Genomic DNA, 27,505 nt, shown 5'->3' on the forward strand with positions numbered 1-27,505 from the left:
AAGTATATATCTAGGGTGGAATGGATAAATCAGTGGATAGAAGTAACTAGTGGGTGGGTGGGTTTCTTTAATGTAATATATCCCAGTAATGTAACGATTGATAGAGCATATTTTGATTTCGACATATATATATATATATATATATATAATGTTATAGGCAGGCGGAAGTGCAAATGGGCCGCCTGATGGTAAGTGGTCACAACCGTTCGCAGACATTGGCGATGTAAGAAATATTAACCATTCCTTACATCGCCAATGCGCCACCAACCTTGGGAACGAAGATGTTATGTTCCTTGTGCCTGTTACACTGGCTCACTCAACCTTCAAACCGGAACGCAACAAAACTAAGTATTGCTATTTAGCGGTAGAATATTTGATGAATGGGTGGGAGTTACCCATACAGGCTTGCTCTGCCACTTAGTAAAATATTACGAGTAAGTACCTATGTAGTACCTTTAATTTTTATACTGGTTCACTCACTTATAAAATCGAATAAACACACCCAAAGCATCAATAATGTATGTTTATTTACTTACGATAAATCATTACAGTTGGGAAGTAAATATGTAAGAAAAATCGTTATATAAAACTGAGGTCAATGTCTTGTGCAAATAATATATGAGTCACGATCTCACGATATGTCCATTTAGGGAATCGAACTGGCTGTCCGCCAGACTACGGGTTATTCCGCATTGTTTTCTTACATAAATTCATACATATGCACATACATATATACATACATAAATAATTGTAACAAGGTCGTGTTTGTTTATGACGTATATTTAGAAAAGAGTTGTTTTCTTGGTCTCAATAAAAACAAAAAACAGAAACTAGTTTTTGCGGCTTCGCCCGTGTTTAGTAGGGTGGATAGGGAGCAGGTGTTAAGTACCCTGTGCTTTTCTGTAATTATGACCACGTTGTTATCATATTTAAAATTTCATTATAATCGATTAAGTAGTGACGACGCAAAAGTGTAACAAACAAACTAACATCACTTTCGCATTTATAATATAATAATAATATCCTGGGACATTTTTCACACACGGCCATCTGATCCCAAATTAAGCTTGTACAGAGCTTGTACTATGGAAACCAGACAACTGATATACTACATATACTATTTTTCTTTTGTAAATACATACTTATATAGATAATTACACCCAGACTCATACACATGATTTACAAACAAACATGTTCATGCACACAAATATCTGTCCTGGGTGGGGAACGAACCCACAGCCTACGGCGTGAAAGGCAAGCATCCACCAACCAAGCCAACCGGCTCGTCAACTATTTATAATATTTTAATTTATAATATTGGTCAGGCTAATACTTCTTCATTAATAGCGAATACGTTCGAATCTCAAATGAAATCTCGATTCGAAAGTTAAATTTAGAATACTTTTTCTCAAAGGTAATTAATTAAAAATTGTATCTTGTCTATGACCACAAGCGAACATTAAGTCGCATTCAAATTAAATTAATAAAAAAAAATAACACTTAATCACATAATTAAATAATAAAGATATATATAAAATAAAATATGTATTATAATTTAAAGTATAAATTACTAGAGATAATTTCAAAATATAATTATTATATTTTTGTTAAATATATTATATGAAACACATAATTCTTATAATTTTGGACTTTTGACTTATGACGCTCATCAATTAAAATAATAAAAATAAACATTGGCTCTTAACAACAGCAACGTCATTTACAAATACATATTATCCTCATTCATGTTGTATTATAAATTTTGTATAAGGTAATGATTATAGCCGAGATGGCCCAGTGGTAACAACGCGTGAATCTTAACCGATGATCGTGAGTTCAAACCCGGGCAAGCCACTGAATTTTCATGTGCTAAATTTGTGCTTGGAACCCGCATTGGAACAGCGTGGTGGAATAAGCTCCATACCTTCTCCTCAAAAAGGGAGAGGAGGCCTTAGCCCAACACTGGGACGTTCACAGGCTGTTACTGTAAGGTACTGATTGGTTAAATAATGCTGTCGTCTTCTTTCGAATGTCGAATCAATGATGTAAGAATGAGAGAGATCATTGTTTAAATAAACGCACACTAAACAACGCGTTAAAGCGAAATATTTATACTTTTGCCGTAATTACGATTACGGCTATAGAAATGAAAATATAATAATCACAAAAGCTTTGTTGTATTATCAGTTGATAAGTAAATTTGCGATATAAACAAAAAAAATAATCTTGTCTAAAATGTTTGTATTTTAACTTTTAAGAGCCGTTGATTATTGATAATGGCATCTGTCAATTTTAAATATTTAGTTTACCTTCTACTAATGTCTTATTAAATCTATTCTAACATCATTCTACATCAACTTTGAAACGGAGTTGCTTCTTTTTTTTTATCATAACCTCTTAATTTTAAAAATTTAATTAGTTACAACCTTTTGTCTCTGTTTTTGTTCTTTATTTAAATATATCAAATTTGTTTTTTTTTTTTTTAATTTGTATATTTTGTAATTGTGGTTGGGAATGGTGTGTTCTCCTGTAATCGGTTGTGCATAGTTAGTGTTTAAGTTAATGTAAAAAGTGTTTTGAATGTGTGTTTTGTACAACTGTTGGAGATCCAAATAAATAAATAAATAAGCTTAATAAATTGCCATTTCTACTAAAAAAATTTCACTTAATCGGAATCATATCGAAACGTAATCATTGCCGTTTATTCTTTTTTTTTTATAGAATAGGAAGGCGGACGAGCATATGGGCCGGGCCACCTGATGTTAAGTGGTCACCAACGCCCATAGACATTGGCATTGTAAGAAATGTTAACCATCGCTTACATTACCAATGCGCCACCAACCTTGGGAACTAAGATGTTATGTCCTTGTGCCTGTAATTACACTGGCTCACTCACCCTTCAAACCGGAACACAACAATACCAAGTACTGCTGTTTTGCGGTAGAATATCTGATGAGTGGGTGGTACCTACCCAGACGAGCTCGCACAAAGCTCTACCACCAGTAAATATTCGTTTTCCCAATCACACGACGATCCAATTGTAGTTCAATCGAAGTTAAATAGTAATAGAATCGTGAACGTATCCTAACTAAAGATTGGTAGATAAAGATTGGTTGGTCCCGCTGGTCGCCAGCGTTATGCATGTCGGCTGTTCGATCCTGACAATTGCGTAATGTTATTATTCCAGTCCCATCATTAGCTTTCACACAAAATTGTACACTTTTTATCATTTGTCATGAAATTAGGGTCATAACATTAATTATTTGAAAGGCATAGTGATAAAAATATATCAAATAAAGCTAAACTGCGTGAATTTCTTTAAAAAAAAAAAAACGAATAGAAAAGGAAACGAATCATCGATTTTGTAACGTCAAACATTAAGAGAAATAATTCGATAAAAAAGACGCCCTTATTACAAACTTTGAGTGAAATGAACAACTGTCTTCCTCTTTCGAATGTCAAATCAATAATGACAGAGAGAGAACGAAATAAATTTTAAATGACGTTGAGCAACTTTTATATGAGTTTGTGGTGACAGTTTTTTTGCATCTTTAGTTGCGTGAAGCGAAATGTTTAGCTCTTTTTGGAGGGCATTAAATCGTACTTACGGTGATGAACTAGGTAAAATACGTCCGATCTTAAGTAACATCGGAGGCTGTTTGTTCACTACAATTTAAATTTTAATAACAATCAATACAGACAGAGATGAGTATAGTAGTAGTAAAAGATGGCAATATAATTTATCAAAACAATCCTCTGTACCGATTTTCGCCACGGCGCTTAATCTCAAGAGAGATTAACCAACTGCTCGGGAGGTTCGAAGTGTGAGTGAGCCATTTTAACTACATGGATAATGGAAATAACACTTCAATGCCCAATAATAGACTATGCAAGGGATTCTCAATATTCCTTAGTGTCAATGTCTATGGACTGTGGTGACCCAATGACCAGTAGCGTGGCACGTGGTCTGTCTGTCATTCTGCTTACATGACATAGAACCATCATCGTCGCTAAATTTAGTCATCAATACAACTCAATGCTATCATTGAAGGTCTATGAAAAATATACAACAGAACTCAAACACTAATTAAACACTAGTCCATCCCGACATCGTAAGGATAAAACTACAAATTGAAAATCCTTAGCGGATTCTTACGTTACATAACAGATCTATGTTCAAAATTTCAACTTTGCAGACTATATGGTTTCGGCTGACGATTGTATCTAGTAGTATGGTGTTGTATGATGGACTAGTGATCGGCCAGTAATCGAAATTCGACCATTATCATCATTGAAAATTTAGAGTAACAGCCTGTACATGTCCCACGGCTGGGCTAAGGCCTCCTCTCCCTTTTTGAGGAGAAGGAGCTTATTCCACCACGCTGCTCCAGTGCGGGTTAGTGGAATATTCAGAATTTCGATGAAATTAGACACATACAGGTTTCCTCACGATGTTTTCCTTCACCGAAAAGTACGAGATGAATTATAAACCGAAATTAAGCACATGAAAATTCAGAGGTGCTTGCCCGGGGTTTGAATACGTTCATCGGTTAAGATTCACGCGTTCTTACCACTGGGCCATCGCGACGAAATTGAAAATTTGATGAAAACATATTTGATACTGCGTGTTGCGAACATCTTATGTATTGATAACACAGAAGTAAATAGCTACCAAACGTATGAGTAAATATAAAATTGGTAGACGAACCGATGAGACACAAGTACTCAAGTGTTACGTCTGCCTATTCATACATATTTATAAAAGATAAGGATTGATTACATTAACGATAAATCACTATGACTCGATATAAACATTCGTGTAATATCATCGTTTACTCTTGCATATTGAAGAGCCGTTATATCTCAGTGCTTAAAAGATGTAAAACTGAACCTATGATTCCGAGATTGAATCCAATCAATCAATTTGTGTTTATATATTATATGAAAAAAAAAAACCATCGTGAGGAAACCTGCGAGTATCGGTTGTAAATCTGCCAAGGGTATCCACCAATCCTCATGCAGCTTGGTGCTGAACTCCAAACCTTCTCCTATAAAAGGAGTCTTGAGTATATTTTGCATATTAGCGATACACCCCCTATATGACTGCGATACTAGCGCGTATCTTAATTAAGTTACGAGTGATTGACATGTTTATGTGTGTGCGTTTTATCAACATACAATGAAGTATTATACATATATATATATATATATATATATCATAGAAAGTAGAACAAACATTAACCTAGTAAACCATTATATAACTTTAATCAATCCGTTACAAAATATAAACAATAGTTCAAGTAACGAAACATCACGCGATGAAATTATTAATGCTAAGAAGTTATTTTATATAATTCTTATATTATATACAAAAGTGGATGTTGGTGTATCTTTAGGGCTAATCTGTAAGAAAAAACTCGAAACTAGCCACAAAAAACGATCATGAAATGTCAGTAAGTGATACGCGACATTGATCATTATAATCATATTATTTCAAGAATACACGCATCAAAATAGTATATCACCATACGTCGGTTGTCAACATGTCACACGTGACTAATGAAATCAGTTCTTACAAAATAGCTGCTGTTTAGTTTTAACTCCTTTTACTGGTGGTAGAGCTTTGTGCAAGCTCGTCTGGGTAGGTACCACCCACTCATCAGATATTCTACCGCAAAACAGCAGTACTTGGTATTGTTGTGTTCCGGTTTGGAGGGTGAGTGAGCCAGTGTAATTACAGGCACAAGGGACATAAAATCTTAGTTCCCAAGGTTGGTGGCGCATTGGCTATGTAAGCGATGGTTGACATTTCTTACAATGCCAATGTCTAAGGGCGTTGGTGTCCACTTACCATCAAGTGGCCCATATGCTCATTCGCCTTCCTATTCTATAAAAAAGGTAACCACGACATGCTAATTTCTATATAAAAAAAAAACCTTTGAGTGATCCCACGAAAGTTGACACGTATATATAATGTATATATATGAAATTTTTCATGGAAAATGGTTTTATACCATCATCCATGTCTTCGGTGTGTCGTTTCTATTATTTTAATTGATTTTATATATTAAACGCCCGCACGTTTTCACATCCAGACCGCAACTCAATCGAATAATATAACACTAGTTTCGACCCTTGGTTACTACTGCGTGTAAGGGGAGTTACACATGTTTACCTAACAAGCCTATGTGTTAAATCAGGATATAAGCTATCGCTATTGTAAAATTGTTTTCATATCCGGTCAGTACTACTACGGTAGTATGGCTTTGTGCAAGCCCGTCTGGGTAGGTACTACCCACTTATCAAATATTCTACCGCCAAACAGTACATAGTATTGTTGCGTTTCTGTTTGAAGGATGTTTGAGCCAGTGTAACTACTACAGGCACAAGGGAGATAGCAATATCGTTCCCAAGGTTGGTGGCGCATTGGCGATGTAAGAAATGGTTAATACTTCTTACATCGCCAATGTCTGTGGACGGTAGTGACCATTTAACACCAGGTGGTCCATTTTCCCGTCCGCCTACTTATAACAACCAATGACAAAGTTCAAACCAATAAGCCTTACAAACTTTCGCATTTATAATATTGATATGTTTTCTCGTATTAAAAATCTGTAATAACTCGCAACTGAATTTTCAAACCGCACAACCGATTGAGTCGAGATGGCCCAGTGGTAAGAACGCGGGAATCCTAACCGATGATCGTGGGTTCAAACCCGGGCAAGCACCACTGAATTTTCATGTGCTTAATTTGGGATTATAATTCATCTCGTGCTTTACGGTGAAGGAAAACATCGTGAGGAAACCTGCATGTGTCTAATTTCACTGAAATTCTGCCACATGTGTATTCCACCAACCCGCATTGGAGCAGCGTGGTGGAATAAGCTCCAAACCTTCTCCTCAAAAAGAGGAGAGGAGGCCTTTAGCCCAGCAGTGGGACATTCACAGGCTGTTATGGAACCGAGTTAAAACTACACTTTTAGTGATCATTAGTTAAATAAAATTTATCATGACAGTCAATCAAAAATCAAAATACTTTTTTCAATATAGAAGCGTTACACTTACTTATTGATTGTCAAATTAGAAACTGAAACCGTTCTGAAAAAAAATATATCGATCCTAACTTCGATCTATTATTTCATACCATGGGACGATCACGTAATATTAAAAGATGAAGAAAATATTCACAATAATAATGTCCTCCAGACCGATTTCCGCCACGGCGGCGCAGGACTAATGGCTTTACGTGCTTTCCGAGGCACGGGATTGTACATACTTCCAAATTCCAGACTCCGGGCTGCTACTGAGAATTTTCTGACAAAAACACCCACTAACTTTTTAATGGCTCGACGTGGGAATTGAACCCAGGTCTGCGGCCTTACATGAAGCCACTAGACCAACGAGGCAGTCAAAGAAGAGAATATTAATAAAATATTAGATATGAAAGCCGGATCGATCCAGGGTCCCTTCGGTTATTATGATCCCCATTCCAAACGCAAGCTTTATACCGAAATCGAACATTAGCAAATCTATAAATTTATTTCTGATGTTCCTTAAAATGCAACTTGTACTTAATAGGGCTTTGTGCGAACCCGTCTGGGTAGGTACCACCCACTCGTCATATATTCTACCACTAAACAACTATAATTGGTATTGTTGTTCCAATTTGATAGGTATGACAGTGCAACTAGTGGCACAGGTGACATTTTAGATACCAACTTTGATGGTTTTTTATTAGCTTTGTAAGGGATGATTTATATTTCTTACAGTGCCAATATATATCGGCGTTGACGTAAAGCAGTTGGCGACATTTATATAAAATATTTAAAAAAAAATATTTTTAATTATAAGCACTAGACACGAAAATTTTGTTTTTGTTTTTGAATCAAAATAACAATGACTGTTTTATCAATTTTGACCCGCGAGTGAGTCAGAGTGTTATTGTTAAAACTTAGCTTATTTGGTTAACTTTGACTTAAAACTTTAAATCGATATATCATAATACAACTTATTTTCTTACACTTCTATTTAGTTATAATCTTTTAGATAATTTACGCTTCGTAAACAAAACATAAACTAATATTTTAATTCGAGAAGCGAGTGAACCTTGACTAATAATATGGAATATAGTATTATCCTTGTTAGTTTAAAAAGTCGTGTGAAACAGATATTAAATGAAAATGGACTGACTTCTTGCATAACCCGACTATGGATACATTGTTTTATTAATTCATAGCGGTACCTAAGGAGCGGTGATTACCTGGTAAGTACACCAAACCAAAGTCACACTGTCATTATAAAGCACTGTTTATTGAGATTAACATGATATTTGGGGGACTGGATGTGGTGAATACGAGAATCAACGAAGCGATTTCCACTGTCACTTCCTTCAAAATTGTTCATTACATTATGTCAACCTTGGTTATGAAACGAAAACATCTTGGACATTTCTTTAAAAGTATAGCAATCTCCTGTAAACGTCCCAACACTGGGCTAAGGCCTCCTCTCCTTTAGGTAAGGTTTATGGTACTTATATATTTTTTTTTTTTTATAGAATAGGAAGGCGGACGAGCATATGGGCCACCTGATGGTAAGTGGTCACCAAACGCCCTTAGACATTGGCATTGTAAGAAATGTTAACCATCGCTTACATCACCAATGCGCCACCAACCTTGGGAACTAAGATGTTATGTCCCTTGTGCCTGTAATTACACTGAGCTTGCACAAAGCTCTACCACCAGTACTTATTGGCACATGCAGATTTTCTCACGATGCTCTTATTTAATGCCGAGCACGAAATGATTTAAAAACACAAATCAACCGTCCTTGACACCTTTTATACCTTCCTTGGTAACAGGTTTTTTTTTATATAAAATCTATAAGCGGTCCGACAAATGGGTCATTTGAAGGTAGGTCACCACCGTTCAGAGGCGCATTGGTGTTGTAAAAATATTAACAATTACAACGCCACCAACCTTGGGAACTGAGTTGTTACGTCCCTTGTACCTGTAGTGGAGCTATGAGCTAGTGCTCATTAACCCTTTAAATCGTAACAGAACAATACAGACTACTGCTGTTTATTGGTAAAATATATTATGAGATAGTGGTACCTACCTAGAGAGGCTGGCACGAAACACCATCACCAAGTGCATTTAAGCCATGCTGTTATATATCAAAGAAACTTACATCATCAAATAAGAAAAACGTCTTATCTCCTTTCACATTCTTTAATGATAAATAAACATTGAAATGGTTGCTTAAAACTCATTTTAGTATTTTTTTTTTTTTTTTGTTAACTACTGAACTGAACTTCACGTAACAAATTTTGCTGGTCAACTAAAGTTCAAACGAGGTAAGTTTATTCAAAAGGACATTTTCCTCATAACATCAACTATCATATATATTGTATGTTTACCATATATGCATACACACAGAACTTTGCTAAAATTACCAATTTTTTGCCATGTTTTTCGAATCATGGCTCCACCTCCAATATTTTATTGGAGGTGGAGCCGTGATACTTTGATCTTCGTTATGTTAGTTATATATATTAACTGGTTAGGTTAGAATATTATTAAGTTACAAAAATATAACTCAAATAATTAAAAAATTGTTATGAATCACACAAAATTAATTTCCTTATCATAATTATTAATAACTGTTTTATTGTTATAATTTATTGCTAATATTGAAATCCTTTTGTTGTACACAGTGTTGTGACCTGTGCCCGAACTCTTTCCGGACGTGTCCCATCGGAGTATGAGAGCGTGGGAATAGAGAGTGCATATTTATTTGCGCAGTATAATATGTGCTGCGCATTTGGCTAATCACTCTTGAGTTTGGCCGCCATCGCCGAAATCGGTCTGCAAGACATCAGTTCGGACTAGAATAGGATAAGGATTTCATGTCGAGATATATTTTAACCAATGAGATACAGACATCTACAAAACGATGTATTTACAAGTACGTTGCTAATGCATCATAAACTGTTCTATTAAACGCGTTTACTTAAATATCTCATACTTATCTTTATGAAATTAAAATTAATAGCTTATTTATTACGATAAAATCTTTGTGGCAATTATACTAAACAACGTTAGCGTTATTATCCACATCCACTAAAAAAAGTTTTAAATGTTAAAATGTTACATTTTATAGATAGTTATTTATATGAGATAGATATATGATTTCGATGACTTTTTATAGACATTTTTCAATCCTAGGAACCTTTCGAGCTTATTACTCGGTATTAGTTATAGTTTTGGCAGAATTCGCTTAAAAAGCGCGCTTCGATTACGTCTAGCATATTAGGCTTAATTTAAAAAATACATGCAAAATAATAACATAAACGCTTATATCCGAACTGAAATTATAATAAATTAAAATAATTTTCAGAATCATACCCTGCCTGCCCCACAAATACCCGAGGGCCGATATTTGGTCCAAAGCTGCGAGATCATATTGATATGACGGTTTTGCACCACTCCCGAATTTTGTGTGAAACAAGAAACGAAACAAACAAATAAAACCTATTTCTTTATAATATTAATATGAATAAAAGTATATTTGAGTAATTTTAAAATGAAACCTTATTTCAAATTTAAATAATGATAATTAGCTAACTAGGTGCTGTTAATTTGCAACAAGGGTGTCAAAAATGGAGGTCATTCTTCAATGATATTTAAGCTATTATATTAAACTATTATTATTTATTATATAACGTCTGAAAACAATCTCTTAAACTGTACAAATATAATTTACTAGTTTGCAAAACTAATTTTGAGAAGAAACTAGTAAATTATTAAATATAATCAGGTCTTTCCTGCACAACCCCCCCCCCCCCCCTCCATTCAAGCGTTAGCTACATTCTTTTCTGTACCTATCTGTTGAGCAGATATGAGATGAGAATGTACTGTTAATGTAAAATGTGTATGTTTTATTTTCTACATAAGTGGTGGATTAGTTAACTAGTTCATATAGATACTTGGTAGATACCGCATAAGAACAATACTTATTGCTAGTGTGTTTCGGTTTGAAGGGTGAGTGAGCCAATGTAACGACAGGTACAAGAGACATAATATCTTATCTCTCAATGGCACCAATTTCTATGTGCGTTGGTAGCTATGTAGCTTCAGATGGCCCATTTACTCCTTAGACTACATATTGAATTTAAAAAAACAGTTTGCTTTTTTTTTGCTACATGGCAAAATGAACATAACAAAAATATAAATAAACAGTCAATCAATTTAGAGAATAAAATGTGAGCAAGCAGTATGACTTACCAGCATTAAGTACAAAATAAACTTTGCCTGATAATAATATTATAATATTTGCTATAAGAAATATATTTTCTTTTACATACTGCATCTATTCTTCTTCAATAAATTAAGTCATCCATTGCTCTACAAATTTATAAGTCCTAAGGATTTACTTTACTATACAATATAAAGTATAAATAAATCACAGCAAGACACACGTTAATTACTATTTTTTTACTTTAAGATTAGGAAAAAAAAAATATTGGCATCATTGTAGAAAATTACATGTATGTCTATTAAAGACATTTGAACTGTTATTATTTTATAAATTAAAAAAAATATACATGTAACAGTAAAATCATTTTATATATAAAAAATGTTCTAATATCATTGAACATTTCTCTAAATGCAATAATTTATATGTAAAATTATGATTACAGTATAACATAAAAACTGATAAGGTCTTTGTTCATTATTAATTTTCTCTGTTCATTGTAAATATATAGCATTATGTCTATATCATTGCTTTTTAAAATAAAAGAAAAAAAAAATTATTATTCAAACTTTGAATTTTGAACTTAATTTTTACATAAAAAAATTTGCATTCAGCTCATAAAAGATAATTGATGGTTACATAATTATTTATATCATATCAATCATCCTTTGAATAAATATACATTCTTATTTGATTTCCCAAGTGGCTTGATACCTATAAGCTGAATAGCACTTAGAATAATTTCTAGGCTATTTGATATAACTATACATAATTCTTTTGTTTTATGTTTCTAATTTATTAAACAAGTTGCGATTATATTATATTAAAGTAAGGTTAATTACATTAGAAATTTTTCTATAGTTATATAAATAATGTTAATAAAATCAATAATTATACTGACAGAAACCTTTTTAGTACTGTTATATTTAAAAAAAAAAGTCACAGATAGCATAATTTATAATGCTCTTGTTTTGATACAATAATAATGAATGACTAATGATATAGACTATTAAGGCAATTTTATTTCATTTTCTGTGTTGTATCTGTCTATAAGGCTAATAAAAATAATTCTTACTAACTCCATCAACTTGACAACTCTATACAGAATTTTTTATTATGTAAAGAAATGTAACGAAGACTAAGCAAAATATTAATTATCTTCGCAATTCCCGTTCTAATGAATTTCTTATGCTAATTAATACCCCCAAACTTTCTCTCCATACATAACACATCCAGCATGAATGAAAATATAATTATGTTACAACAATGAGTCACTTACATCGTACGGTGCATTTTTCTCAGCGATTGAAGCGCGATCACGATCTGTAATGACACAAAAACATTAAATAAGTAATATAAAATAAGTGCCGTAAAATTAGGTCGAAATTACAATCACAAAGTAATGTCATAGAAAGTTTTTGCTATTGTAAGTTTGTTTTACGTACCATCATCTTCAGAGCCCGAATGCCCTGTACCGACATCTGACTTCTTCATCACTGTATTATCCATCACTTCTATATGATCACTATCTCCTGAAGCCATTTTAGTTTTCAAGTTACACCCCTATTTCGAAGTCACTCTTATCAATTTTAGCACAATATTTTTTTCGCATGGCTCACATCACACTTTCATCGCCAACATAATGATTCATATTAATCAAATTAGAATAAATCAATTAGTTTACGCGAAAATGCTCGCCCAAAGCATCCATCTGACACGGCTGCTAATAGTAACTGGGTTGCCCATTCAAGAATCAAGAGATATAAAGTAGACATAATTAAAAATGCATACCTAATCAAAATTATTGTCAGATTTCAAATTATAATATTATTAGTAAAAATATATTTATTATTATTATTTTAATATGTCTGTAAATGAATTTGATCAATTAATACAGTTTAATATTTCATTCTTAGCCACTTATTTTCAAAAACATCTCTTGATAATAACTTTCAATGATCAAATATAAAACACAGAACTAATTTTTAAATAGTTACTAGTTCACTTTATAAAATAAAGAAATTCACTTTATTGCTTAGCATGTCAATTGAACTTCATTTATTTTATGTAACATGAATAATCTGATAAGTATTTAATTTAAATATTTGAAAATAAAACTCGAAAAAATTTTAGGCAAATATATATCTTTATATATATATAATATCATTGTTCTTATGTGTTTAACTTTATGTAATATTTGCTGTCAGATTTTTACTATTATATAATTTATATAGCAACATTGCAGCACGCCATGTTTATTTCTTTTCTTTGCCGTCATTTCGTTACCGCGGTAAGATTTTTAAGGTTATTTCTTATCACAGCGTCTTTTAAAAAAAACAAACTAATACAATTAAATCCTTAAAATAAGTTATCGTTTTTAACAAATATAATTAATATCATGTGTTCTATTATTACAGTGTCCTTGATACAGCGGTGATTGTCAACAATTAAGTATTACATATTTTGTACACAGCCTCCATGAAGATGAGTAAAAAAGTCCGTGAATATAAGTCAGGAGACTTTATATTCGCCAAAGTAAAAGGGTACCCAGCATGGCCTGCAAGGGTAAGTCATTTTTACCTATAAATTACATTAAAAACATTCTAAATCGCTTATTCTTGATATTTGATTGAGTTCGCGCGGTAAGTCACGGAGAGTGACGCTTCGGAGCTAGCCCGATTTACAACAGATTTATACAGCGTTTTCGTTGTATTCGAGAATGCTTCGCTTACTATTGTCATTGCAAACCATTTGATGTTTATTAATGTTTAGAAATGATTGTTCTAATGTAATTAATCAAAATGGTATGTATTATGATTATGTATTGCAATTATTCTTTGCTAACGCGATTGCTTAATTCAAATACATGGTTTTTAAACTTCATACGAAAGACGACTGAATATATATTGAAATAGAACTCAAAGTAGGTTATATTAAAAGAAAAAAGATAGATATCTAAATGAGAATATGTTGTTGATAAGATAAAATAAATTTTATAATATATAGTTGAAAAAAAAAAAAAATTAAAAAAATTAATTATTCTTCAACAGGTTCAAAAACTAAATGGAAAGAGATATTTTGTATATTTCTATGGAACTGGAGAAACGTGAGTATTGTCATCCTTATTTATAAAAAAAATCCTAATACTGAATCTATATTCCCCATTATTCATTTAATTAGATGAAGCTATTTATTTATTGTATTTAGATTTTGGCATCAGCAATCAACATCTAATATAAATGTCATTAGAGATATCATATCATTATATATATATAGTTAAATAACTTAAAAAAATAAATAGCCATTGCTTTGCTTTGTTGAGCATTATTTAATCTGACTTATAATTAAAACAAAATAAAATAAAAACACTCGTGGTGTTATTTGGACACTCTTAACAGAATTAATTTTGATGAATTTTTGCAGGGTATATCTCTCGTATTGTAATTATTGAGTTACAAGTATTTACTCCTTTTATAATAAATACTCTATTAAAGTATGACATTTTAATTCTTCTTTCTTTTGAGTGTTTGTGATCCGTGATGGTTAAGAATGTACCCAGTAGATCGTGTAGCGATTTTTCATAAATCACGTCACAATAATAAATAAACTTATTGCACACATACAATGTCAGGTCAGGCAGCTAGTAGATAAATTAAACCTAATTCATTATTTATATGAGTATGTTCTGATGCAGTAGGCTAGACGTGTTGATAATTATGGTTACTTTGGGTTGTAGAATTAAGATAAATAGTAATCAGAGCGCCCCATAGTCTGTAGTCCTGGTAGATTCTGATCAACTACTGAATTCCTTGCTGGTTCTTAATACAACCTATATTTCGTACCGTCGGCAGCTTTAAATTTAATTTAATCTTGTAAAATGAATATTCAAAAGTGGTCCTAAAAGTCTACTTGAAAGAAGTATATTTTGATTTGATTAAACAATACAATGTTTCATAAAGATGAAATGCATTAAATAACTTAAATAATTATTATGCGATGATTACTATACATAAAGTCACTAGTACACAGTATGTTTGTATTTTTATATATTAATAGTTCGGCGATTTATATACTTTAAGTGTTAATTTTAAAGCCTTATATACAGTACAACCTGTTATGCAATATAAATTTTCTGGTAAATGAGACACTAAAACAAACTTCATTGTATATAACAACAAGCACAGTATAAAATTAATTATTGATTGTACGGATATTAGTAATAATGATTTTCACATATTTTGTAAATCCTAAAAAATATTTTACTTCTAATATTCTTGAATATTTAATGTTTTTTTTTTCATTTTTGATATGGAAACATAGCTGGTATAAAACCATCATGGTCATAAAATTATTTTTAATTCTATTTATTTCTGATTAAACTCTCGATGGCATTGTGTTGAATTTATCGCATATATAACCAAATATATACATCAGATTAATTTGTACTTGTTTTGGCATTACTTAATTAGATTATAAAAGTAAATAAAATAATAAAAAAATTATGGGTGACTACTGTCTTGCTCTAGTTGTCTTGATTATTGATATATATATATATATATACATACATATATATACAAACTGATTAGATACGAAAGGTATGTATTATGTATCCTATTACATTGTAAACAATTTGGTTTAATTACATATATTATTTAGGTTGTTTATCATATCGAGTTTGTATATTTGTTTGTAAATTGTGGATTATTCATTCATTATATATATATAATGAATGAATAATATATATATATATATATGCCATGCGATTTGCCAAATGCTCTGCATAAATTGCATAAAGTTGTTGGTCAATCTATATTAAACTGATATTTTTATTTATTATATTTTCAAGATTCAATATTCAAAATGCCTTTTGCCACAAACAATCACATTCTAATTCAATGTCAGCATTGTTTATTTGTCATTACTTCTCCCATAGAGTCACAGAGTAAAATTACAAAAACGATAATCAGTATTAATAGATCTAATGCCAACAATTTTTTCTGTTAGGACTGCTAGTTACTGAGATTAATGTGTTTCAATTAACAAACTTTCAAGCTATGTACTCAGTTTATGTAAACTAATTAAATATTAAATTGTATAAAAATATTTATATAATGTTATTATAACATTGTTTCAGAGCAAATTTACCACCGAATATGATATTTGATTATGCAGAGAATAAAGATAAATTCCTAACTAAGATGGTTAAGCGACGGGACTTCAATGATGGTGTTAAGCAGATTGAATATGATTTTGCGAATAATGTTCCTTTGGAGCAGGTCGTTGGATTGGCAGAAGTAAGTTTGAATATTATTAAGAACATAGTTTTGTTAATTATTTTTACCATATTAAGTAAAACTTTTTCGTTAAACAAACACATTTTTGCATTTATATTATTAATAGGGGTAAATAAATACATTTACTTGCTGTTGCTAAAAGGCACACAGGACTGCAATAGGCAGTTCTAAATCCAACGGCACCGTAGTTGAAATTTAGTCGGGGTCTTCCTGACCTATCTACATCTATACTAATATTATAAAAGTATCTGTCTGTTGGTTTGTTTATAACAATGACCACTAGAACAATTTTGATGAAATTTGATATGAAACATCACAAAATTGATATGAACAACCGTTAGCCGACAACGGCAAAAATTAGTTATTTATATCATACATAAATTTATTTCAGGCTTCCGAAGTTCCTAACAACACTATTAATGAATCTGCAAATGAAACTATGGATGATTCTACCGCAGACACGACCGCTGCTGATGAGACAATGGCTGAGGAAGTTAGTATCATTATACAATATATAAAAATATAACCGGTTTATGTTAAAAAAAAACATACATACATCATCACCACACATCTTTCTTATTTAAGTATTCTATGTATTATGTTTATTTACTTGGTGATATGGTTTTGTGTAAGCTCGCCTGGGTGGGTTCCACACATTCATCAAATATTCTACTCTTAACCATTTAAGAGGCGAGTCAGTGTAAAACTGCAGACAAAAGGGACATAACATCTGACTTCCTTGTTGGTAGTGCATTGGTGTTGTAAGTTATGGTTAATATTTGTTACAGTACCAATGTCTTTGGGTAGTGGTGAATACTTAACATCTCGTTGACCATTTGTTCCTCTTAAATGAAAAAAAAATCCAATCAAAGGAGATTATAATCTTTGAATTGTATTAAGATAGTTTATTAGTTGCTCTTATCATATGTATAATAATTAATTTCTCTTTACATTTTTAGAACACAACACAGAATGATACAGGAATCGAAGATTCGGATGAAACAGGGGCTTTAGTTATTGATGAAGGGAAAGCAGTCATAGTAAGTATTACTTAAAAAAAAAACAGCTTTTTGTCCTAGTAAAAATCAAACATTTTGTGGTTAAATCTGATTTTTTAAAATTATTTTATCTGCTAGCAAAAGGGTCGAAAATCGACAGCCAAAACTCCAGCCAAGGAACCCTTAAAAGCAAAAGAGCCGAAGACTCCACGAGGACGACCAAAGAGAGATGAGGCAGAGGATTTGAAGGATGATGAAAAGAAAGAAGACGAAATAGTTAGCAGAAGTGGAAGAAAAATAAGGCCTAAGCGGTAATTATTATAATTATTTGTTTTGTCAACACAAGCTTTGAACCTGTTCTAGGTTCAACCACCTTTCATGGGGCAAAGTTTGGTTATAGATTTTTTTTAAACCTATAGACACTCTGTGATAGGGAGACAAGACATCATAAGTCAATATAAAAAAAGAGAAACAAAGGCTTTATTTTTACTACAAATTATCTTTACATGACTGCTTGTTCTAGGTTATGATAATGTTAAGAAAAAAATATAAGTCATTATAATATATAAATGTATGTGCTTATATGTTATATGTTATATGTCATAAATAAATTTCAATTAACATTTGAAATAGAAGACAATAAAAGATGTTTTTTCTATTTCACCTATGTATACTATAAATTGACTTTGAGTTCCTTAAACCTCTAACTATGGTACTTTTGGATTTGTGACTTAACAATGATAGTAAGATTATATCGTTGTTCCTAAAATCCATAGATAAATAAAGTCAATGCCGATATGAAACTACTTAAGTCTGAGTTGTGTATGCGATTATGACAAACATATAAAAAAAACCTTTTTTTTTAAATAATGCAATAGCACTTAAGGCAGTCGAGATGGCCTAGTGGTTAGAACGCGTGAATCTTAACCGATAATCGTGAGTTCAAACCCATTCATCCCATCAGCACCACTGAATTTTCATGTGCTTATTTTGTGTTTATAATTCATCACGTGCTTGACGGTGAAGGAAAATATCGTAAGGAAACCTGCATGTGTCTGATTTCATTGAAATTCTGCCACATGTGTATTTACCAAACTGCATTGGAGCAGCGTGGTTGAATAAGCTCCAAACCTTATCCTCAAAAGGGAGAGGCCTTAGCCCAGCAGTGGAACATTAACAGGCTGTTACTGTTACTTAAGGCAGATTTTTTAATTGCGTTTGTTTCAGTTTTTGACAATTATAGTGTAGATAATTTCTCTAAACGCAAATTTATGCTCTGATGAAAATTAAATTGCGATAGCAAAATCGGCACCTACTTTAATGATTTCCATTGGCATCAAGTTGGTTAAGTGCCATATATTCAAAAAGTTAATGTATATAAGTCTTACTTACTATACTAATATTTCTTTATAGATATATAGACGAACAGACCGAAGATAATGCCACCCTCCCGTCACCAGCGCCGAAGAAACGACGCGGCGTCTCCCCGCCAATAGACAAAGAAAAAGAAAAGGAGAAGGATAAGGTTGATCCACCCAAAGACAAAGCCGAGAAGAATATTAAACACTTTAACGCCGTACCACAGGTATGTGTTATATTTGATACACTTGGTGGTAGGACTTTGTGCAAACCCTTCTGGGTATGTACCATTTACTGGTCACATCTTCTACCTGTGTGAAATTCAGTGGTTTTTCTTTATCTATTGAATAACATAGGTATGTTAATTATATTAATATTAAATATATACAACTTACCCGAAATCAAAAAATATAACCATGTATGTTATATTATTATTATTATTATTTTAAACATAATTATAAAAAATTATTAACTGGCAAAGATAGGTAGGTAGGTAGTATCTGTTGGTATTGATTTTGTATGTAATAATAAAATTTGTCTTAGGAAACTATTATATTATAGGTATACATACCTAGATAGATAGCCCATAATAAATATGTACATATATGTCCAGTAAACATTTTCCTATTGTTAATAATTCCTTTTTTTTCTAAAAATATTTATGATGAATATATCTTTTGTTACAGTCTGAACTCGAAGATTTGAAAGAGCCTTTTACTCCAGGTAAGATAATTTTAGTTATATATTTAAACATGTTTATTATTTATACAGAAAAAAAAACAAATTAAAAAAAGTTTATAATAAAAAAAACATTAAATATAAAACCCTAAAATAAATTTGGCTGTTGCATTAAAATCTTTGACTTAAATTATAAAAAAAATACAAACAAAATTAGTAATACAAAGGTATTCGATTTTTAAATTTTATTATTAGCGCGAAAATAAAACAAGAATTTAACATTGTTTTGTACCATCGTAATTATATAAAATACTACATAAATAATATTAATAACATTTTAAAGTTTTAACAAGAATGTCTAATATCTATGAAGGATTTGTTATGGACGAAGCCATATTCAGTCAATATGATGATAACTTTGCGGAAGACTTTCATTGCTTTGGAGATGAAATGAACTTATTTAATAGTCACTCTGCAATCGAAACTGGTATGTTTTTGTTTTGTAATTTATGACATCATCACGTATTTTTATTTATGATGTAGTGGGATAGCGCGCGGAACGTAATTGAACATCGTGGTTCCTTACTCGGGCAAGGATTATTGACCTTATGCTTACAATTATTTTTTCTGAGAAAAAAGGGGGTTGGCTCAGTGGTAAGAACGCGTGAATCTTAACCGATGATCGTGGGTTCAAACCCGGGCTGGCACCACTGTATTTTGGAGTGCTTAATTTGCGATTTTAATTCATCTCGTGCTTGACGGTGAAGGAAAATATCGTGAGGAAACCTGCATGTGTCTAATTTCACTGAAATTCTCTCACATGTGTATTCCACCAAACCGCATTGGAGCAGCGTGGTGGAATAAGCTCCAAACCTTTTCCTTAAAAAGGGAGAGGATGCCTTAGCCCAGCAGTGGGACATTCACAGGCTGTTACTGTACAGTACTGTTACTAAATTCTATTTCATCTCCTGTTTGGCGGTAAACGTAAAGATCGTGTAATAAGTGAAAACTCTAGGATATATAATCCTCTTCCTCCTCGCGCATGTTGCGTAGCAGTTCCCCCGATAAACTGCGCATACACGGGTGTAATAAGTATCAGAGTTTAATTATTATATTTATTACTAGTTTTGTAAAAAACAATTTTGTGAATATATTGTTACATATTAATTTACAACTTAAACATATCATAAAAAAGATATTTTTTTTTTTTTTATGAATACATATATCATATACATAGTCAAAATTGTCTTTCAGAAACCAAGTTTTCTTCTCAAAGCAATAGAACTCAAATTGAAATGAATTCTAACGAAACTTTAAAAATAACACCCAAAGACAAATCTAAGCGAAAACTATCAAAAATAAAAAAAAAGTTTATACCGTCAGTAAAGAATTTAAGAAAAAATAAGAACAAAGAAGTACTGAAAAACGATCGATGTGATAAAAATATTACGGAAAATAGTAACATTATTTCACCATATTTAAATCCAAATCAATTACATAAACAATTTACAGATATAGAAATACAGCATGCGACAGATAATGAATATCAATATAAACCGCCAAAATTAAATTCAAATAAAGAATTCTCATTCAACGGACTCATATTGGGTTCATTTAATGTACTGAATGACGACGATATATTGTTATATGCCTCTCAAACATCACTACATTCTGATAATATGTCACAAAAATCCGTTATAAATAAACCTTCTCGTAACAATTCAATTTGTTCAGTTGTATCATTGAATAAGACGTATAAAAATTTAGATATTAAAAGTTGTGAAAATGTTCAACTCGCAAAAGGTTCTTTAACTTGTAACAATATTAATAATACTAACAATGAATTCACTCAAAAAACTGTCAATAATAAAATACCTAATGGTGATGATTTTTTAAAATTGTTTAATATTAAGATTATTAAGAAACCAAAAAAATTGGTACCAATGTCAACACTGTTTGGTGATATGGGATTGAATTTTAATTATTCGGATTATATCAAAGAGTTTGGAAACATTGAACATGATTCTGATTTAATTGAAGAAGCAAATGAGACTGCTAAGATAATTCTAGAAATGTATCCGAATGAAAATCAATTATTAATAAATATGAATAATCCAAAGTGAATTTATGTGTAAATAAATATAGTATATAAAATATTATTTTTTTTATTTTCTTGCTAAAAATTTATATAACAAAGAGATTCTTTTAAAAGGTAAATAATTAAGTTTTTTTTTTAAATATAAGCTTAAGAAATGTCGTATAATTAAAACTATAATGGTATATAAACTAGTTGTTACCGGTCTTGTTACTCAAATTTGTCAAACCGGTAAGCATAACACCATAGCTGTTTGGTACTAGTAATTTATTGTTGTTGTCGAACAACAGTAAAATAATTAGTGACCTCACTCATCATTAAGAGATGGGCCTGTACAAAGTCCTAATGCTGTTAAAACGTTTGTAGTATGAGTACTGTATGTGATTTTAAATATAACTAACATTGATTAAACGAAAAATACTAATGCTGTGGTACCACTTCGTTAAGAACTTTACTGTACATTTTTTCGAAAACCGCCAATAAACTAATTTGAATCAAATACAGCATTTGGCTTTTTGGATAGAGATTTCGCTGAATGTTCTTCATGCGAATGTTTGTTGTAAATCTAGACTCATTTAGTTTTTATTGTCCCACCAGAAGACGCTGAAAAAGAGAACATCGTAATAGCATACCTGCCGTCCGGCCAATATATTGGTATCAAGCTATTCCAATCCAGACCAAACAGTTTCAAGAATGAAAGCATTCGACTGCAGTGGGACAGGCAGGCTGCCTCTAATGCGCTCACGCTGAAAATGCAATTAGGTAACCTGTTTATATATTGGTTAAACTTATTTTATTTACTATTTTACTTCTAAAAATATGTATGCTTGTTAACTAATTTAATTTGAATATTGTGTAAACTGATAACAGTTACGTATTTCAGAAAAGGGCCAAATAACAGCACAATCTGTGCTAGCTCAATTAGTCATGGACCTGAATCTCACTGATGAAGAAAAGGCTACATTGGATAAGGAAAGAGAGACAGGTAGATTTATATGATTTAAGAATTTATTTCTTAAAATATTTGAGAAAACAATATTAACATCCTTAAATATTATATATACAACAAACGGACGGTACACAAAAATAAAGAACAACAAATTGGACTCTTCATTTAAAATAATGTGTGTATGACAAAAACAAGATGCAATAGTATGTATCGTTTGTGTTATAGCAATTGGATAGCAATTGATATGATTTTCTTTAGCTAAATTATACATTAAAATTTTCTAAGAAAAATACAATAATCAAATAAAAATGTAGAAAATTAGTCGTTGATAATATTAAATGAAACTCTTAAAACGATTTCATAACAAACGCAAATACTTTAGGGACTAGAGAACTGTTTTAAGATGTGGTGTTTTAAAGTTTTTTTTTGTATAAAGCTAAAGACTGAACATCCTTAATGCTATTTGGTTGTATAACCGTGCTCCTTCATATAATATACTTTTTTTATCGTAGTTGGTTCTTGGTCGTATGAGACATTATTCATCCGTTTAGTTATCCGTTTCTGTTTATATTTTCGTTTATATTAATATACGTAATTATATTTAATATTAATATACGTAATATCGTTTATAGAAATATCACGAGCCTGTTCACTGTTATTTGTACATATATGGGTTATGATTTGTTTATCCGGCTAAAAGGACCATATTTTGAAGTTGATGTCGTATATTAGTACAAGAATTTTTAAATTTTATTGACGACTACCCACTTGACCCGGTTTCTTACGGGTAATATAGAGTCTATATAGAACGACGAACTAGTCTATATTGAAGGACGAACATACAAAGAAAATGTTTTGTAATAATAATACTAACATTAATATTAAATAGATTTTATATGTATCTTTGCAATTTCATGTACAGATGAAAAGAAATCACGCGTTCAATTCTTGAAAACGGAAATGAAATTGATAGAGCTAGACGCGAAGATCAAAACCTGCTTGTGTCTTGAGAAGGCTGACACGGAACTGTGCTTGAAGTTATTAGATGAACTAATGGGTATGTTGATATTTCATTATTAAGATTATTTTGGTATAATTTTGGCTTGTCGTCTTAGATATGTGGAAAAAGTTGGTGTTGTCTGTTTTTTTTTTCTTTTTATTATTATCTTTACATGCAGTTTTGTTATATCAGAATGAGTTTTCATACATATTTTAATTAAATTAATAATAGTTTTTAATAATAAGTTAAATAATTTATATTTTAATTACAAAAATTTACCAGTTAATGTATAATTTAATTTAGATATTAATGCAAATTAAATGTTGTGAAAAAGTCTGGACACCTTTCTCAAAGACATGGAAATGTCACGAGTTAATTTGTTTTATATTTCGAGCACTCGCAATCAAAAAAGATATATTATATCTGATATTTTAAGTTGTCACGAACACTACATACACGTGGACAGTAAAGGTATCTCTCTGTTGCTTGGCCAGAGCTGGACGTGAAGCCGCTGATGCTGCTGAAGCACCCGACGTGCCTGGAGACGGTGAAGCGCATGCGCGCGTACGTGGGCAACACGCCGTCGTGGGACCTCAGCGAGCGCGCCGCGCTGCAGTTCTCGCAGCACGCGCTGCGCATCCGCCGCCAGGCCGACGCGCTCTACGCCGCCATGCAGGTGGGCGCTCCCCGCCTCCGGCAGCTGTCACGGCCCTCGTGCACAATGTTATACTGGCCCTCGCGCTGCCCGACCTCAATCTGTATTGATGCGGTAGAATGACAGATAAATGTGCCGCCGAACTCGAAACGAGGGCCTTTACTCTAATTATATTATTGAATTTTAATATATTACAATATTACTTACTTTATTCCGTTGGTAACTTATTGTTTTGTGTATATTTCTAATATATTCTTATAATGTTTCAGGAATTATTCAAAACACCAGAAGGTTTATCGTTTTGGGAATTTTTCATGGAACGAGTCGCTTTGTTCAAGAAAGTAACGTCGAAGTTGTCATCCGATGAGCTGCTCGAATTGGTACACGAACCGTTAGGTAAGGAAACGATCATATTGAAAATATATATTTTATTCAAGTTACTTAGTATTTGCAAGCAATTTTGAGTTGTCATATACAATATTAAGTAAATGTATATATACTACCGGTTTGGACTGGAGATTATATGTGGTAGAATTGACTTACTTATTAGTTAGTCTCAGTACCCTGGGGTAGAGTGACAGCAGCGATCGCACTACGCTCCAGGTAGCAAGAGGCGCGAAAATGTCAATAACAATTACCAGTTATATAGGTGTTGTTTGATTTTTATAAATGTGGTAATCATTATTAACTAAAATGTAATTTGTGTAATGTGTGCAAGCCAATCTCGCTGTACCCTGATCAAGGGCCAGGGCCGGCGTTGGTAGGCAAAGGCTCTTAATAATTGGTGGATACACATGGCGTAGTGTAATCCGACACATTATGCACGTGAGTGTATTCTCACGATGTTGAAAACATCGATTCGAGATAAATTATGAACCCAAATAAAACACGTGTTAAAATCAGTTGTGTTTATCCGAATGACTACAAAATACAAATTTATTTAATACTTCGAAATGATAAATACTAATTTTGTGAAAATATCTTATCAGAAATGTCAGTGCCTACATCTCACACGATGAAAACATCAGTGGAAGCGGCGAACGAAGAGGAACAGCAAGATGATGAACCTGGGAAGAAGGCAAAGTCTACACCAGGTGCGTTGAAATTTTTTTTAAGTCTTTTTACTTGTAAGTGTTAAGACTCATTGCAGACTTTGGAATTTTTGACTCTCAGTTCACTATTATTGTTTTTAAGTATAATATTATCATCAATTTCTACAATATATTTACTTTATATCAATTATAGATAAATTCTATAATAATCTAATTAAATGTTTATTTTTAAGCGAAAACAAAGAAAACCAATAATACAACATCGAAACCGCCGTTGAAACGACAATCTTCTAGAAAACTAGAAGAGAAGGAAAGAGAGAAAGAAAAGGAAAAAGAGAAAGAAAAAGAACAGAGTCCAGAAGTGACTACAGATACAAACAGCAAACCAGACGAGACTGAACAAGTCGAAAATAATTCAGAGACAAAAGAAACAACCAAAGACAATACAGAAGACAAAGAAACTGAGAGCCCAGAAGATACAGTTACAGAAAGTAAAGATAAAGAAAATAAAAAAGATAGTAAAGATAACACAGACACAGAAGAAACGGAAACAGCAGATTCAACAGAAAACGTAGCAAAAGAGACAGCGGAAGAGACAAAAAGTATAGATAAGTCAAAGGAAAGTTCAAATGAAGAAGAGAAAAAAGAAACCTCAAAAGAAAAAGATAAAGCAAAAGAGGAAACTGAAAAAGAAGATAAAACAGAAAAGAGTGATAAAGAAGAGAAAGAAAAGGAAAAGATTGAAGATGAGCCCCGAGCGAAGCGAACGAGAGAGGTACGTGTTATATATTAATTAATTATTATGATAATATCTTCACTTTGTTATACTGCACTATTCAGAATTTTTATACAGATTGGTTGTTAGGAGTTATTTTATTTGATTTTTTATAATATATAATTAAACTGTGTTACTGGTGGTAGAGCTTTATGCAAGCTCGTCTGGGTTGGTACCACCCACTCATCAGATATTCTACCGCCAAATAGCAATACTACTACTATATATAGTACCGTTGTGTCTCGGTTTGAAGGGTGAGTGAGCGTAACTATTGGGATAAAGGACATAACATCTTAGTTCCCAAGGTTGGTGGCGCATTGGCGATGTAAGCGATGGTTAACATTTCTTACAATGCCAATGTCTATGGGCGTTGGTGACCACTTGCTATCAGGTGGCCCATATGCTCGTCCGTTTTCCTAATCTATATAAAAAAAAAATTTTTTTCTTTTCACCAGTTTTATTCAAATTCAAGAGACTGCATTCATCGAATTTTGAATTTAAATTGATCAGTGTCTAAGAGTTATTTTGACTTGTCGATACAAAGCATAAAGGGTACTCCCCGAAGGTAGGAATAACAACTAGAAATGATAAGGTATTATCGGCGAATTAACTTTGGTCAAATTAGAACTATGATAATAAATATAGAAACATCTATTGTTTGGTAGTATTACATTGAAAAACCTGATCTTAGCCCTTTCTGCTAACCATGTTTTTTTAACTGACAGTTGACAGATATAAAATTTCATCGTTTCCCCGTTTTAAATTCTATGTTTAGAAATAAATATGTTATTTATGAAATTGATATTATATCATTATTATCATTTGGAGAAAAAAAAAAAGATTACAGGAATTAATTATTACTAACATAATTTTGATGACTTAGGTCATTTTACATGTCTAAGGAATAGTTACAATTTCCACAATGCGCGTGGACTAAAAAAAAAAGTCGAGATGGCCCAGTGGTAAGAACGCGTGAATCTTAACCGATGAACATGGGTTCAAACCCGGGCAAGCACCACTGAATTTTCATGTGCTTAATTTGTGATTATAATTCATCTCGTGCTTTACGGTGAAGGAAAACATCGTGAGGAAACCTGCATGTGTCTAATTTCACTGAAGTTCTACCACATGTGAATTCTACCAACCCGCATTGGAGCAGCGTGGTGGAATAAGCTCCAAACCTTCTCAAAAAGGGAGAGGAAGCCTTAGCCCAGCAGTGGGACATTTACAGGCTGTTACTGTTACTCTGGACCGATGGTCTTACCATTGTCCAAAGCCAACTGCCAGTCTACCTTCCTGCCTTGAAAAAATAATCAATTGTATCTATTTTATTTTTCAGAGCAAGAAGACTGAACCGCCCCCGAGATCACCAACGAAGAGAAAGTCAAAGTTTTAAA

General features: G+C 32.2%; 2 protein-coding genes across 13 annotated transcripts in view; one reads left to right on the forward strand and one right to left on the reverse strand.

Annotated features, from left to right (window-relative positions):
- LOC126779056 (phosphatidylinositol 4-phosphate 5-kinase type-1 alpha) overlaps window positions 1–12,967 on the reverse strand; it is a 75,569-nt gene extending 62,602 nt beyond the window's left edge. For all 12 annotated transcript variants that reach the window (XM_050502842.1, XM_050502841.1, XM_050502844.1 and 9 more), the window contains exons 1-2: window positions 12,699–12,967; window positions 12,533–12,576 (exon numbers count right to left, since the gene is read on the reverse strand). In XM_050502842.1, the coding sequence (XP_050358799.1) occupies window positions 12,533–12,576; window positions 12,699–12,795 (141 nt within the window). In that variant the 5' untranslated portion in view covers window positions 12,796–12,967. The remainder of the gene's footprint in view (window positions 1–12,532; window positions 12,577–12,698) is intronic.
- Window positions 12,968–13,495: 528 nt separating this feature from the next.
- On the forward strand, window positions 13,496–27,505 carry LOC126779062 (PC4 and SFRS1-interacting protein). Its single transcript, XM_050502864.1, has 17 exons — window positions 13,496–13,543; window positions 13,671–13,818; window positions 14,304–14,359; window positions 16,388–16,547; window positions 16,939–17,040; window positions 17,507–17,587; window positions 17,684–17,856; window positions 18,959–19,130; window positions 19,591–19,627; window positions 22,275–22,439; window positions 22,561–22,662; window positions 23,549–23,683; window positions 24,121–24,302; window positions 24,551–24,677; window positions 25,271–25,375; window positions 25,567–26,108; window positions 27,448–27,505. The coding sequence occupies exons 2-17, from the start codon at window positions 13,732–13,734 to the stop codon at window positions 27,502–27,504; spliced, it is 2,283 nt and encodes a 760-aa protein (XP_050358821.1). The 5' UTR covers window positions 13,496–13,543; window positions 13,671–13,731; the 3' UTR covers window position 27,505.

This window comes from Nymphalis io, chromosome 28 (assembly GCF_905147045.1).
Source record: "Nymphalis io chromosome 28, ilAglIoxx1.1, whole genome shotgun sequence".
Taxonomy (NCBI): Eukaryota; Metazoa; Arthropoda; class Insecta; order Lepidoptera; family Nymphalidae; genus Nymphalis; species Nymphalis io.